Source organism: Carassius carassius, chromosome 24, assembly GCF_963082965.1.
Source record: "Carassius carassius chromosome 24, fCarCar2.1, whole genome shotgun sequence".
Taxonomy (NCBI): domain Eukaryota; kingdom Metazoa; phylum Chordata; class Actinopteri; order Cypriniformes; family Cyprinidae; genus Carassius; species Carassius carassius.
In genome coordinates this window covers 10251765-10267609 of record NC_081778.1, presented here as the reverse complement: position 1 = coordinate 10267609, position 15845 = coordinate 10251765, and the positions used below count along the sequence as shown (strand labels likewise).

General features: G+C 35.6%; 1 protein-coding gene across 6 annotated transcripts in view; it reads left to right on the top strand.

The window, feature by feature from the left end:
• The window catches only part of LOC132102781 (trafficking kinesin-binding protein 1-like), a 62071-nt gene that overhangs the window by 33077 nt on the left and 13149 nt on the right, over window positions 1-15845 (top strand). For 3 of the 6 annotated variants that reach the window (XM_059507427.1, XM_059507422.1, XM_059507428.1), the window contains exons 3-10: window positions 11679-11755; window positions 11918-12034; window positions 12197-12297; window positions 12483-12591; window positions 13452-13530; window positions 13794-13924; window positions 14426-14500; window positions 14719-14856. In XM_059507427.1, the coding sequence (XP_059363410.1) occupies window positions 11705-11755; window positions 11918-12034; window positions 12197-12297; window positions 12483-12591; window positions 13452-13530; window positions 13794-13924; window positions 14426-14500; window positions 14719-14856 (801 nt within the window). In that variant the 5' untranslated portion in view covers window positions 11679-11704. Of the gene's footprint in view, window positions 1-471; window positions 1804-6808; window positions 7060-11678; window positions 11756-11917; window positions 12035-12196; window positions 12298-12482; window positions 12592-13451; window positions 13531-13793; window positions 13925-14425; window positions 14501-14718; window positions 14857-15845 lie in introns of those variants that run through there. The other 3 variants (XM_059507426.1, XM_059507425.1, XM_059507424.1) reach the window with 3 other exon arrangements.

The window sequence follows — 15845 nt, the reverse complement described above, 5'->3', positions numbered from 1 at the left end:
TAAAATAACAATGCGCCAGCAATGTGCCTGAACACACCTCTTTTTTAGACCAGCATGCCCATGGGCGCAAAAATGGGCACAAATGCATTTGCTAATTAAACAACGTGGCGCTGGACGGGAAAATGCGAACGGCGCTGGACTGAAACTAGCAAACACACTTTGCCTTGCGTCACATTCCGCCGGGTGTATGATAGGGCCCTATGACTGTCTGGCACAAACCCCCATTTTCTTGAGCCCTAAATAATATGGAAAATATGTGTCATTGCTGTAATGCAAAATATATAAGTAATAGTAGTTGAAGTAGTTTTAATTGTAAAGGTCATTTGTAAGGTACTGAATATAAGTTTTGCCTGATTTTGTGCTAGAAAAAATATTGATGATTGGGTTTATTCTTTGCAAAAGTAAGCACTATGTTCTCAGTTGTCATGAAAAAAAAATACAATGTAAAAAAAAATCTTAATAGTCCTTTATGCATTTTATTTTTCTTATGAGTGTTCCCTTTGTTTCCTCTGATCACTCCTCATATCTCACAACTCCATAAATCCATTACCCCACCAGCATGATGTCATCAGTGTGTGCCTTTCACCCATGAGCCGAAGAGCTGGCAACTGGAAAGTCATCAATAGCAGGTCCACGGCACAGGAAAATGACATCATAGATGAACGCAAGCTTGTGATTGGATAATTTACACCAGGGATGCCCAACCCTGCTCCTGGCAATCGACTGTCCTGCAAAGTTTAGCTCAAATCCTATTCAAATACACCTGAAGCAACTAATTAAGGTCTTCAGGCTCACTTAAAAATTAAAGGCAAGTGTGTTTGATTAGTGTTGGAGCCAAACTTTGCAGGACAATCGATCGGCAGGAGCAGGGTTGGGCACCCCTGATTTACACCATTCAAGAATACATTGTCATGCTCAGTAAAGTCAAATAAGCAATTTGATCAAATTAAATCAATAAAGTATTTCAGTTTGCAATGAATATCAAGAAAAAGCTTTTTATATAGATTAAAGAAGAAAAATCCAGGATTTAAAACATCTAGGACAACTGCACATTAAGAGTGTCTCCGTTTTTCTCACCATCCTATTTGTTGCAGTTCTTGGCACAGTGAATTCTTTTGGCAGGCAGACAGCAGCAGAACACCTACCATCACTGTACAAGCACTTACACTTGAGCTGAGCAGCAAAATGAAAGATTCCACACATGCATCACTACCGCTGCTAGATGCCTGGCAGAAGAGCTCAATGGAAGAGTGATGGGGAAATACATGAGGAAGTTCAGCAGCAGAGCACATGCAGACACATGCAGTCACTAATACAGCCTGGAGTCAGAGCCAGTTGTCATGGCAACCTTTATATAGGGAGGCGCCTTGGAAATGGGGAGAGATGAGGAGACAAGGTCAGGCTGTGACGAAGCAGCTCTGATGAAGTGCACTCTGATTGGCTGGCTTTGCTGGTAGGAGCCGCCCTCCTGAGTGTGATACAACCTTGACTGTAGCGGTACAGTTTCCTTGCGCAACACTGCTGGCTTTTAGAGACACTGCATTTTTCCCTTCATCATCTCTTGTTCTCTGACCTTGTGTGTGTAGAATGTCTTGTGACGAGTCAGTGGCAGATCGGTAGATCGGTAGATCGGGCTACCATGCTGCTGGGAGAATGGGTGGCCATGGGTACATGTATGTGTGTGTGACCTCAGACGCCGGAGAGGAGAGGCTGCAGCTCAAGACTGAGGGAGACTGAGCATGCAGAGGTTTGTGGAGGCTGATTACTACGAGCTGGACTGGTATTATGAAGAGTGCACTGACGGTAAGACCATGGTGGAAAAATCCTGTCGGCTGCCACTAAGTGGGAATAATTGGGCGGAGGGGTGGGGAGAGTAACCCGTGGGAATTAAACCCTTTCAGAAAGTTAGTAAGTAAGGGCTGCCATGGATGAGACTGTGAAAGAACACTGAAATAAGATTTGGGCCGAGGCATGTGAATGACAGAGGTACTGTGGAGGTACCTCTCAGCTCTTGTGTTGCATCACACTCAGCACCATTTCACCATGGAGGGTAACTTTTTAAAATTACTTGTATTAATAAGTCACAGACTTTATATAATGCTTAAAAGATCAGAAGTTCATATAGTGAATATATAAAAAAATAGTCTGAGTTTATTTTTTATTAATATTTTATATTCATTTTAATCATAAATAATAATTTATTATTAATAAAAAATGTATTTATTTATGTATTTATTGAATTAACAATTATTTCCCCCAAATTTAGTTAAAAGTTTAATTGAAAAAAAATGTATTAGATTTTTAAGGACAGCACCACTCAAGCTGACAAGAAATTTACAAATTTTGTGTAAAACCTGATGATCATATTATCCAAAATTATTTAAGAATGTTCCAGACAGCATCCTGGTGACAGGCAAAAAAATAAAATACATAAAATGTACTTTTTTTTTTTTTTTTTTTTAAACATTACATGTAAGATATTCAGAATCTTAAATAATTTGTAATAGTCTTATGTCAACATTACTTGTTTTTTATTTATTTAATGATATTTATTTAATGTATTAATTATTTATTTATAATTTTAATAAGTTTTAAAATGTATTATTATTATTATTATTATTATTAATCAGATTGAATTTACATTTTAAATCCAAGGTTTGTAATTTAGTCTCAGACTTCTAGACCTCCAAGGCATGACAGTTCTTAATATTTGAATGCACTTGTTTTGTTTTGAACTTAATAAAGTGTTACTTATAAGACTTCTTAAAAAGTCTAGATGCCTGTGTTTCAGCAGAAGTGCCTTATAACCATAAGTTTCATTCACTTGTCTCATAGTCTTAAAGCGGAGAGGCATAACATTATTCCTACTGTATGTATTCAGATTTAAATCACATTCATAACCCAGTCAGTAACAGCTATATCTGAATATACATAGCCATGAAATCTCATTTGTCTGTTGTTCTTTCAAAAACTTTTTAATATATTTGTGCAAATCAGTAAAATGATTGTGCACACACTGACATTTAGTTTTAATGCTACCTCCGAGGTCAGCCACTGATGATGCACTCGTGTGTAGACATTATGAAGTAATGCCCCCTGGCTGTTTCACAAGCAGCAGGTTATATCACAGCCCTGCACTCTGATCTATGCCTGCTGGATGTTTTATTGCTTTCTAATGATTGATTGCTGCCCTTATCCTTCCTTCCTTGTAATACCTTTCCTTAGAATTGGGATGGTCACATAATCCTGCATAAAACTGTGCTCTTATGATTCCTGTCATTTACTGCAATGCTGTGTTGACATGCAGCGTATTATTATGCAAGTTCAGGTGTCAAGTAATGCATGTGCAATGTTTATTTAGTCATGCCTGGTCTATGATGAATAGCTAACTGTCTCAATTAAAAAAAAACATCAATGTGTCACATGTGGATCATTTAATACAGTCTAAAGACAGTAATAAACAATGCAGAGGTGTTAGATGGAAGTGTATGTGTTTTAAAACACACTGACTGATGTTGGCTGTCAATCTTGCAGTCGAAACAGAAATCTCTCAGGCTGAGACTGTGGTGTGAAAGACTAGTCAGAGACATGTAAATATTGTATGTGTAATGGCTTACTGGCCAGATATGAATTAATGAGTTTCAAGTCTGTGCTACATTAAAAACCAAATGACCAAACCAAACTATCAGTTACAGATCATTAGTGCAGAATATAAGCACTTTGTGGATGAATCTCATTGTATGTAATAATATGATATGTTTGTGTTCAAAATGAACAGTTAGTATTTTGTACTGAGTTTTTTTTTTTTTTTTTGACCCATATTCTTTGCTGTGGTTTGGGTCTCTATTCCTCCCATACTCCCATTTTCATGTTATTTGGTGTTAGCCGGAATCCTTGTGTTCAATACGGACTTAACCCCAGCATCAAATCTTCTTCGATTGGATTTTTTTTATCACATCCAAATATAATTGCCAACCACCAGCTCAAAATGAATATATATTAAAATAATATATCACAACACCCAACAGCAATAATAGCTTACAATCACCCAAAACCTGGTCCAATGAGACCTTCAACATTAGTTCAATCCATACAAGGTAAACACATAACATGTGTGTAATGGAAATAATGAACCTCCGCTTACATAAATCAATCCGCTTGTTAGTGCACAAAAGTTCAGTTCAAAATTAGATCAGTTGTGACCACAGTCTCATCACCGGAAAAAACTCACTCAGCCAAAACTTGTAGTCCTCCGGGCCAGGTTGGAAAAAAGTATATATAATCCACCAAAAAAAAAAATCCAATCGAAGAAGATTTGATGCTGGGGTTTAAGTCCGTATTGAACACAAGGATTCCGGCTAACACCAAACAACACAATTGAGGAAATATGGCCTACATTGAGTATTGCAAACACACTGTTCCTCAAATAATAGCCAAAAGAGGCATAAACATTGAGCCTCAACTCAAAACCCCTCTTAAGTAAAAAGAGTGATGGTAGCAGAGGATGGTTTGGTTTGTGGTTGAATTTTGGTATGCCCTAAATTCGGCATGGCAGGAGAGCACTGACCACACACCTGCTGAAATTGCAATTGGCAGAAAACTGAAAGGTCCCCTTGAGCGGCTTGTCCACAAGTCTCCAGATCCTGACCAAGCCACTTATAACACCATTTAGAGACAGAAGGCCTTATTGGATTGTGTCAAAGAAAATGTGAGTAGAGTCCAGAAGAGACAGGCCAAGTATTATGATCTCATAAGGAGACAAATCCAATTGAAGAAGATTTGATGCTGGGGTTAAGTCCGTATTGAACACAAGGATTCCGGCTAACACCAAACAACACAACTGAGGAAATACGGCCTACATTGAGTATTGCAAACACACTGTTCCTCAAAAGAGGCATAAACATTGAGCCTCAACTCAAAACCCCTCTAAAGTAAAAAGAGTGAGCCCTCTCCAAATCAAGCCAACCACATGGCCCTCTTTTCAGCTAGATCACTCATTCTTCTTTATATGGGTATTCTAAACCCCTTACCTGAGGGCGTTGCCCCCTGGTGACCAGGAAGATAATTACAAAACAGCTATAGACAGCCAGTAATAGGGAACACACTCTGGAACTGTTACAACCTTATTCTTCACCATTTTCAGTCTGCTTTTTCTTGCTTTTACATTTAGGCTCTTCAATGGAGCTAAAGCACAAAGGCTCAGCCATGGTTAAGTTCACACTAAAGAAAAACCCGCCTCCTTCACGCCCTCAACCATTGTGGCATCGTCCAATTCCTGTCACGCTATTGTGTCTCCATAGGAATGAAGGCCTTCAACAAACCACGTTTACAAGTAGCGCTGCAGACTCCATTGCAATTGCAAATAAACAATTTACATTCTGTCGAAATGAAGAAAATGAGTGATAACAAAACAAACCCAGACATTATTAATATGTGAATTATGTGACATTGTTAGACTAGGTGGAGTTGCACAAGAGTAGAAGTGTTGTTATCAAACACCGTATGCCTTCACACTCTATTTGTCAAGTTATTGAGTTTAAAAGGGTAAAGTCTATTACCATATTACGCTATCATAAACTTAAAAGATTCAGCACGTTCCCTAGAAATTTTTGTTTAGCTATTAGTTTTGTGAGGCAAGTTATTAATCAGTCTGGTCGAAATTGTTTATGCATTGTATGTAAAATTACCAGGTACAGATTTTTTTATTTTTTTATTTATTTTTATTTTGGTAGATACATCAGCATACAATAATGATATATACAGATGGATGAATGCTCGCAAATATTGAACAAAATATCTATTATGTTTTTGATCATTTCTATTTATTATTTAAGTTTTATTTGTATAAAAGTAGTGTAGCTTGGTTTCAAATAATATAAATTACCTAGAACCAGAAGCCCTGTGACTTCAGAAGTCACACAAAACACAATGAAATGTTATCATTTGAAATTAAGAAAATTAGCCGACTGCAGTAAATAAATATAATTGAAAATGTAATATAATTCATTATGACCACACAGAATCAAGCAATCAATTGATTCAAAATTAATGATGACTCGTAAACATTTGTAGGTCTGTAAATTTCATACATAAATGATGATTAATACAAATTAATGATTAATATCACATTTAAAATACATAGAGATTGTGTTTAAAAAGTGAAATAATTGAAAAGTAGTTATGCAATTATTTTTATGATGGAGTAGTGTGTGTGTGTGTGTGTGTGTAGGAGGGAAAATATGTTTAATTAATAGTATTATTTATTTATTTTAAGTAGTGCATTTATACAATAATTTATGTATTTTTGGCACACTACACATACCAAAATTATTCATATTTTAAATTAAAATATGTAGCATATTTTTGGTAACAGGTGTGCCATTTTGTCCTTTGTAATTTTACTTTATGGTTGCTGTTGTGTCAGATGTCCTGTTTGCCTTCTCTATGGCGATGTGGAATGTTTTCATCAGGGAATAGCACAGGCTCCGCCCACACAACAGGTGTAGTCAAACACAACTCAGTCACGCCTAGATAGGTTACCACGGCACGTCAGTGGAAAGTACCATTCTGTCATCTGCAGAAGGGGGGGGAGGGACTTTTTTTAAAGTTTTAAGTTAGACTAATCTTAATCTAAATCCTTCTGTAATTTCTTACAGTTCTATTCAAAAATGTATGCTGTTTTACAAAAATCTAGTTGGGTTATTTTCTTACTTAAGTGACACATCACTTGCTTTTCCTTATCTAAGTGGTAGCATCCAAGCATTGCGTCTCCTGTGACAGGTGTGTGTCAGTCAGAGACCGTCTATCTGATCTTTGAGATAGAGTTAATTGTCCTGCCCAACGTCACGGTCTCACAGATGGCTGTGGACGTGAGGTGGCTGAGACAGCCTGGGCTTAACTAGCCCAGTGTCAGCATGGCATTGACTCTTGATCACTCGAATGAGGAGTACTTTGAGTTTGACTCCTCTTCAGAGGTCCTGGAAATATCTACCTCTTCTTACATTAGCTCAAACAGTGCTGATGATGAGGAGGATGTGGAGCCTTATACCCTGGAGGAAGGTAGAGTACCTGTGCCCTTTGACATTTTGATCCTTTTAAAAGTCAAAAGTCCTAGTGCTTTCAAAGACACGAACTGTCACAGTATCTCAGTGTAAGTGGCTCATTTTGAAATCTAAACAATCTAAACAGGTTTTTCCATCCTTGGTTGGTGATGACATAGGGCATATAAAATGTACACAATGTGTCAGATTCTTCATCTTGTCGGGTTTCCATTTCTTTCTGATCTTATCAATATTTGTGTTTCATAATATTCGGTGTAAACACTCAGACAGTCATTTGTGTTAGAACATCATTACTGATGTTAGTGCCGAAGGACATCGGGGGGTTACACAGTTTGTATCATTTAGTTTCAGTGTAAAGTTTCAGGAACAAGTATTCAAATATGATTTAGCTTAAGGCTAATTAAGGTCACGGTATGCTGTTTAGATTTATCATTAATTTGCTCTGTCCCAGAACATTTCTTAAGGTTGATCATGTCAACACACAACAGACCAATCTCATGGTATTACAGCGTGCATGCCAGCACGTACTGAAAGTATGCCATTATATAACGAGTAAAACTGAACTATATCTAGTTTTTTTTTTCTCCTGTATTGATTTAAAATGTATCTGAATTAAATGTGATATTTTTAAGTAGAAATAAATAGTATTTTCTTGTAAAACACTTTCTCTTTTCTTTTTTTACAGTGTACACTTTGGTGTTGAGTACAATAATAATACTATTTTTTGTTATTATTTTTTTATTACCTTATTACAGTGACAGTCACCCCACAGAAACCTTGAGTAGGTAAAACACACTCTAAATTACTAAGTTATCAAATGCATTTTATCTTTATAATCAGGTTTATAAAGATATGCATGCGATTTTATTCTAGAACCAGTTAGCTGTGCTTTTTAGGGTTAACATTTTTAAAATCAGTTGCATGTGTTAATAATTGTGACATTATTACACTGTTATACAAACTTACCTAATTAATTGTTATGTTTTAGTACTGTGAAATGCATTAAATAATTAGTACCAAAACTCATTATATCCTTCTTGTGTTATGATGCATTATGCTTTTTAGCAGTGTAGCAAACAGTAGGTAGATTTAATCTGAAATGTTAAATTGCATAGTTTATTTTCAAGCATACTGTATATAAAATAAACAGAAGCTCATTAACAGTCCACGTATAATGCATTATGCATAGGCTTAATTGAAAGTGCTATTTAAAAGTTGTAAATGTTTATTTCTGCGTTTGCACAAATGAAAACTAAACTCTTGTTGAAGGTTATTTCAGGACCAAGAAAGTCATCTTTATTAATGCACTAAAGATGTGTGGGAGCTATTTATGCCTGACTGTCTTCTTTGTGTCCTGTTTACATTGTGGGAATATTTGTCTTTGTGCAGTGGGATCTGTTCTGATGGCAGGTCGTCGTGTACGGTTGCTCTTAGTTTGTTGTTACCAGTTGTCTCACCAGTTTGTCTGGTGTTAAGTGTCATGGTACCGGGGTCATTGAAGTGTATGTGTACCCATGCTGGTGGATGGAAATATTTGTTATCAAGTGTGAAGCACCCTGTCCTGAGAACTTAGACCAACAGCTTTTTATAGTATAACTTAGTCTTTAATGAGTCTTTACCCATGTAAATAAACCTCGCTAAGCAGGTTAATTTATTTGTGATGGCCACTGAACTGTGAAAGATACATAATGTGATCTCCCTAAACATAGTGAGATATATTTAGGGGTATATACTGTATGTTGTATATGACATACACAGTCAAACTGAAGTTTTAATACCCATGCTCATTCTTTACATCGGCAATTTTTGAAACATAAGAATTGTCTAAATATGTTTAAACATATATAAATATCAAACATTTATTATTTATATTCCCTATATTGTTTTTATTTTTATGACATAGCTTTAATCCAATTATCCACCCATTTAAAAAAATCTAATTTTTATTAATTATAAAAATATATATATATTTTTTCCCCTAAAGAAATGAAGATGCATTAAATTTGCATTTAAATGTTACACAAGATTTCTATTAAAAATAATAATAATAATTAAAAAAAACTTTTTAAATTATTTAAACAGTTGCTTTAAATTGAAATAATATTTCACAATATTTTATGTATTTTTGATCAAATAAATGCTGTCTTGGTGTACAAGAGACTTCTTTCAAAAAACATAAAAAACATTTAATTAAATTAAATCTTCCCTTCCCCAAACTTTTCAGCAGTAGTGTATATTTTATTGTGAAGTGTGATTATTTATGTTTAATAAAAGTAATTTCATGCATTTAAGCTTAAAGCCTTTAGATCTAATGGTCTTTCAAATCACAATAAAACATATTTAGTCCAAACTGTCCAAACATTTAAATGATCATTTCAGTGATCTTTTTTTATTTTATATTTATTGGAGTTAGTATGGAAAGCTTTAGTCATGTATGACATTTTCAATGAATTTTTAAGGTTATGATTTTTATTATTGATTGTGGTGGTTGAATTATTAAACACTATTGGAGGCTGATCTGTTCAGGACTTTGATTTGTTCTCAGGAACTATGGTAATTGTTCTTAAATGAGAATAATATCACAGAGCAATACCATTGCTGTACTTTGAGATGCATTGGGTGGATCTGTTATGTTACTATTCATCCGTATCCTATCAGCCATTGTTGTAGTGTGACTCACAGTTCATAACAAGATCTGCTGATCTAAGTTTAACCTACAGTACTGTATAATAAAACCATGAGTTAAACTATTGCTCCTAAAGAATTATTTTCAACCTTGATCAAATAATAACACTGAAAATATTCTGCATTATTGCCTGAGTTGATAGTTTCAGGAGAAGAATAAAATATGGAGCTGATGAGTGTTTAAATGAGTCTTGCTCAAGAAATGTTTCTGTGTAGTTAATAGTTGGGTGTTGCAGGCAGGTCAATATCTAGGTGTTGGGTAGAGTCTCTGCTCTCTTTGTGCTGACTGTGACGCAGATGGAAATGTCTGCTTTGCATTTGATTCTTGAACACCATACTTAACTCAAAGAGTTTTTTGTACTGCTTTTGAATAGTTGGAAGCAGTATCATGGTCTCTAGTGTCATTCTCACCAGCAGTACAGCAATAATGTAAATGTAGTGTTTGTTGTCCTAATTAAAATGAAAAATAGATTCCCTTAAAAGTGTAAACTATCATAATTTTTGGGGCAGGAATATGTGTTTGTCAATCCAGTGAAATGTATGTTTTCTTATGCATATATTTACTTTATGATGAATTATATGGTGCATTGCTCTGTAAAATAATAAATTTCATATTTGGACCACATTTGTAATTTTACATGATCATATATTTTTTTATCATGCAATATAAACTATTTTCTTATATTGTAAATGTATCTTTGGAGCACATCTTTATTGCTTGATAATATTCTTATCACGCAATAAAATATTTTCTTATATTGTATTAAAAATGCTTTGCTTCAAACATGTCGGCAGGGAAATATCTGCTGGTTGTGACTATAATAAATCCATAGAGTTATTTATCATCTGGAGTATGATGACTTGTTGATAATGACAGAATATGATGATGGTAACGGTTGTGTTTCATCTCCACTGTGATAAAATACAAGATTTCCCTGGAGAAGCAAAGATAAGATTGTAAAAGAAAAAAGGTTAGACCATGTGATGACAATATAACCTGGAAAATAGCCAAAACATTGGTTAATTATAAATCAGTTTATAAATCATTATTTGATCCTTCTATAGACCTTATGTAGCTCCGCCCCTTTTTTCAGCACTGTGCTCATTGTCTTCTGTCGTCTGTTGGTATTTCTATGTAAGGTCGCACAAATTTATGAATTAACCGCTCATTTTAAAATCTTCTGGGTTTGCTGACATTTGTTATGACATCTGCTTCGAACATTACAATGCTCATGACAATTTTTTTGTTAACTCTGCAAAAGTAAATCCACTCTTCAAAAGTGATGCTATAGCGCTACGGCAAAAGACTAAATTCTAAAGATGGCTTGTTTCTCTAAGGTCTATATTATTTTTCGGATTTTGGAATCACTGCAAAGAGAATCAAAATTATGCGTCATCCCTTGTGGAAAAAAAGAAGTGCACTTAATTGTATTGAATCCATTAAATGTATTCAAATTCTAAAAGTATATTAAAAAATAATAATAATTCTTGCAGATGATATTAATGAAATTAAAAAAGGCCATTTTAAGTGTACTTTCAGAGAATATTTTCATGACTGTTCATGAGATATAAAGATGTACTTAAATCTTAATTAAGCGGGTTACACTAAAGCAAACTGAAGCTAACTGTGTTTAATATAAACTACAGTATTATGCTGAAAAACTGCAAAAAAAAACATTCAGTAATGTTAGGGTTAGGTTTAGGGTTATTATTTTCATAATAAGTATGTTTTATATATTCAAATTAGTATATGTTATAAATATAAAGTAATAAATATCCAGATGTGTTCTGAGCATGCAGACACCTCTTATATTACTGTATATACAGGTACTTTTGTGTTTTAAACACAGTGTAACTGTAACTTAGAATTGTTTATTCTGAGTTTGTCATTGAGTATGTAATTTTTTCATTTTTATTCCTCTGTTCCCACAGTTCTATGTGCTGATCGAGTGGGCCAGATGACTAAGACATATAATGATATAGATGCTGTGACACGTCTCCTGGAGGAGGTAAGAAGTGGTAAGGGGGAGGATGAGTCACAGCTATCATTAAAAAAAAAGGTTATTTTTTGGGGTGTAAAATGTGTTGTGATGTAGGTCTACCTGTGTACCATAATAGTGAATGTAAAGCTAAATACAAAACTTATGGGGTCACTTTGTGTTTCAATTCAGAAAGAGCGGGATTTGGAGTTGGCGGCTCGAATTGGCCAGTCTCTGCTGAAAAAGAACAAAACCCTCAGTGAGAGGAACACCCTCCTGGAGGAGCAAGTGGAGCACATACGAGAAGAGGTAAGAGACGAAATCGAAAGGTGAGACAAGCATGTAGGCTACTGTCATCTTTTCTTTCCAAATTTAGTGCCTAAAAACATTATTGTACAAAACAACACACTCTATTCGAGTCTACAGTTATTATTGCGTGCATACGGTGACTGTTTGTATGCATCCGTGCAGGTGTCTCAGCTGCGTCACGATCTGTCGATGAAGGATGAACTTCTGCAGTTCTACACAAGTGTAGCTGAGGAGAGTGATGGAGAGTCTGCTTCTACCACACCGTGAGTCCATGAGTCCAATAATAATAGAACTCCACACAATTTGAGGTATCATAAATGCATCAATAAATACCTGAGTTCTATTATTTTTCTTTTTTTTGCCTGAAAATTTTACAAATCAGTTATTTTCAGTGAGGAGATTTCTATGTACTAAAGGAGGCACATCTTTTTGTGATTTTTCTTTGCAGTATTCGCACAAATGACTCCTCTTTTACGGTCCCGAATTACCTTCCTCTAGATTCACTACAGAAGAAACTCTTTGACCTGGAGGAAGAGAACATCGTCCTGCGATCAGAGGTGAGAGAGTGAGGCCTGGCCTTACATCCTTCAGCTGCTCATAAGAATGTTTTGCATAATATTATTCGAAACAGCCTCCAGTCAAACTTATCAGAGTTTCAGGTTTATCACATTTCCAAGACAAACACAATATGTAACCGATTAATTCCCAGATAAAGATATTTGCCAGTTATCTGTGCACTTTATATAAATAAAACTTGGAAACAATAATACAATAATAACTTATAAGCAAATATAAACACACCCACATAGATATGTGGGTATTTGAAATATAACTTTATACCTTTAAAAAAAATAATAATTTTTTACTTTTTAGATTATCTGTTTTTGACACTGTAAAACAGTCAGAAGTGAATTCAGTGGCACATCAGAATGTCTGTCTTTCTTGATGCATTGCCCCCTCACTGTAACTGTAGATCTGCAGTGAAGTGTGTGGGGCATCTGACCCCAGCAGACAGGTGGAATTGCATGCCTCACTGATATGAAATCTTCATCCACACAAGACCTATTCACAACAAAACATTTTAGAACTTTCAGTAACAACAGATGAGTGCAAATCCAAAGACATCACAGTATAACATTCCTCAGCTAATGTGAACCCCCTTAAACTGGGCCATGACATGAAAACATATGCTGTGGATATAATTCAACCTAGATTGTTTTGTTCTGCAACACGGGTACTAGACAAAACCACTGAAACAAAGAATGAGACTTGTAAAGTGATACCTCCATTGTTTATTCAGATCATTCCTTAAAACGTCTGTGTGTGTGTGTGTGTGTGTGTGTGTGTGTGTGTGTGTGTGTGTGTGTGTGTGTGTGTGTGTGTGTGTGTGTGTGTGTGTGTGCGGGTGTGTTTGTAGGCAAATCACTTGGAGACCGAGACCATCTCGTATGAAGAGAAGGAACAACAGCTTGTAAATGACTGTGTTAAAGAACTCAGTGAGTAGATCCCAGTGTAAACTGATATTACATAATCATCCTACACTAGTTAAATTCATGTATGCTATTCATTACCTTATTGGTCCATTGGTAGTATAACATTGGTATATACTGATTGGTAGTATATTTAGTTATTAATGTCATAAACTGCACATACTGAGGGGCTAATGTATAACTTGCTTTGAATGGGGATTGGGTACTTTCCATGGTTTTTGTTTACCAAGGGTGTTTGTGATACATGAAGTCTATCTCTTCCCCCTTAGGAGATGCCAACATACAGATCTCTACGATTGCGGAGGAGCTGGCTAGGAAAACAGAGGACGCCTCTCGGCAGCAAGAGGAAATCACACACCTCCTCTCTCAGATCGTGGACCTGCAGAAAAAAGCTAAATCCGTGAGTTCTCCTCACTGTCCAGTAGACGTGATTAATGCATGGCTCTCTGAAATACTTGTTTCAGATTGGTCAATATAACAGAATTGGACAATATATCACAACATGCAATCTTATAAATATAAAACTATATTTCAAAACTTTTCAAGATAAAACCATTTAACACAACCTGCTAAATAGCTAGTTACAGGAATACGTCACCTGCTATTTATTATTATTATTATTATTATCAATATTATTACTGATACATTTTAATAGTAATATTATTAATATTGTTGGTAAAAGAAAAAAAAATCACTAGCTTGACTAGTTTTCTTTAGTGTAAAATAAGAACCAAAATTAATGTTACTGTGTTCAGTGTTCATTGCTAATAAGAAATGTATTAGTGAAGCATAATCATGACAGTTTTTTTATATGGTTCTCATTTTGTTTTTTTTTGTGCTGTCAGTTATAAGAAGCAAACTTCTGTCTGTGAATTAATTTATAATGTTTGTTATTTTTCAGTATGCACTAGAAAACGAAGAGCTCACCCAGCACCTGGGAGCTGCTAAAGATGCCCAAAGAGCACTAACAGCAGAGGTAATGTGCACACACACATGCACCAGCATATTCACATATTGTAATTCAACTAAAATGCTGCAATGTAACAATCAACCATAAAATTGGTGTGTATTATCCATTGAATTGTATTATTTGAATTGAAACAGTGATCTGACTGATTAAATTAATTTTAGTGCTGTTTTCACCTGCTATCAGTCTTTTTATATCAGTCTTTATCTGTTTCTTTCTTTCTGTAGCTAAGGGAGCTGGAGGATAAGTATGCTGAATGTATGGAGATGCTTCATGAAGCTCAGGAGGAACTGAAGAACTTCAGGAATAAAACGCTGCCTCTAAGTACACCGCGACGATTCCACTCTCTCAGCCTCTTCCCCATGGTGAGAAATGGACAACAAGCTGAAATGGATTATAAAAACTCCTTGATTGCATTTTGCCCATGTCGAGTAACCGGCTTAATACCGGAAGTGCCGCATTTCATGGACAATAATTCACCAAATGCATTATTATACAGATTTCTAAGGCTGCATGATATAATAAACCCATTTAAAAATATAATTAAGCAAGTACTATTGTGAATTCACAAATGCTACAATTCAATTAAATAAATAAATGCGATGCAGGTTTAATATATGCGAACATGCGTGTAGGTTATGTTTGTGCACCTCAGAGCGGCTCCGTTCACAGGAAATGCTATTCCACACAAACGTTTGCATGTGTGGAGCGTCTCAATCTCCATCTCTGCATATTTTGTTTGGATTTATTATAATGTTCATCTGGGAATGCAACGTGCAACATTTCATCAGATTAGTAAGGTAAATAATTTATAAACCTTTGCCAACACAGGAGAATAGATCATTATCTTTCGCAGAAAGTTTCGCAGGCCACCTCGCTCCAGAGGTATCATTCAAACTATGGTACGGGACAATGATGTTCATGTTCTCCGGTCCAAAGTACAAACACTGCTTGCAAAAGGAGCCATGGAAACGGTTCCTCTAGTGAACAGCAAGTTGGGCTTTTACAGCTGTTATTTCCTCATTCTTTCCTCATTTCAGGCATCTGAACCACCCACTCATGAGCCATCAGCCATTCAAGATGCTGACTTTGAAACAGATCCTCCTGCTAGCATTACCTGAAGACTGCTTTCTATCAGTGAATCTGAAAGATGCTTACTTTCATATCCAGATAGCCCACATTACAGACCATTCTAGAGATTCGCATTCGAAAGAGTGGCCTATCGATATACAATGCTGCCATTCGGACTGTCTCTGGCACCATGCACTTTTGCGATGTGCATTGACGTGGCTCTTTCCCCTCTGAGATTTGAGCCAGTTCAGAATAGGAACTCATCATTCACAGGCTGCTTCTG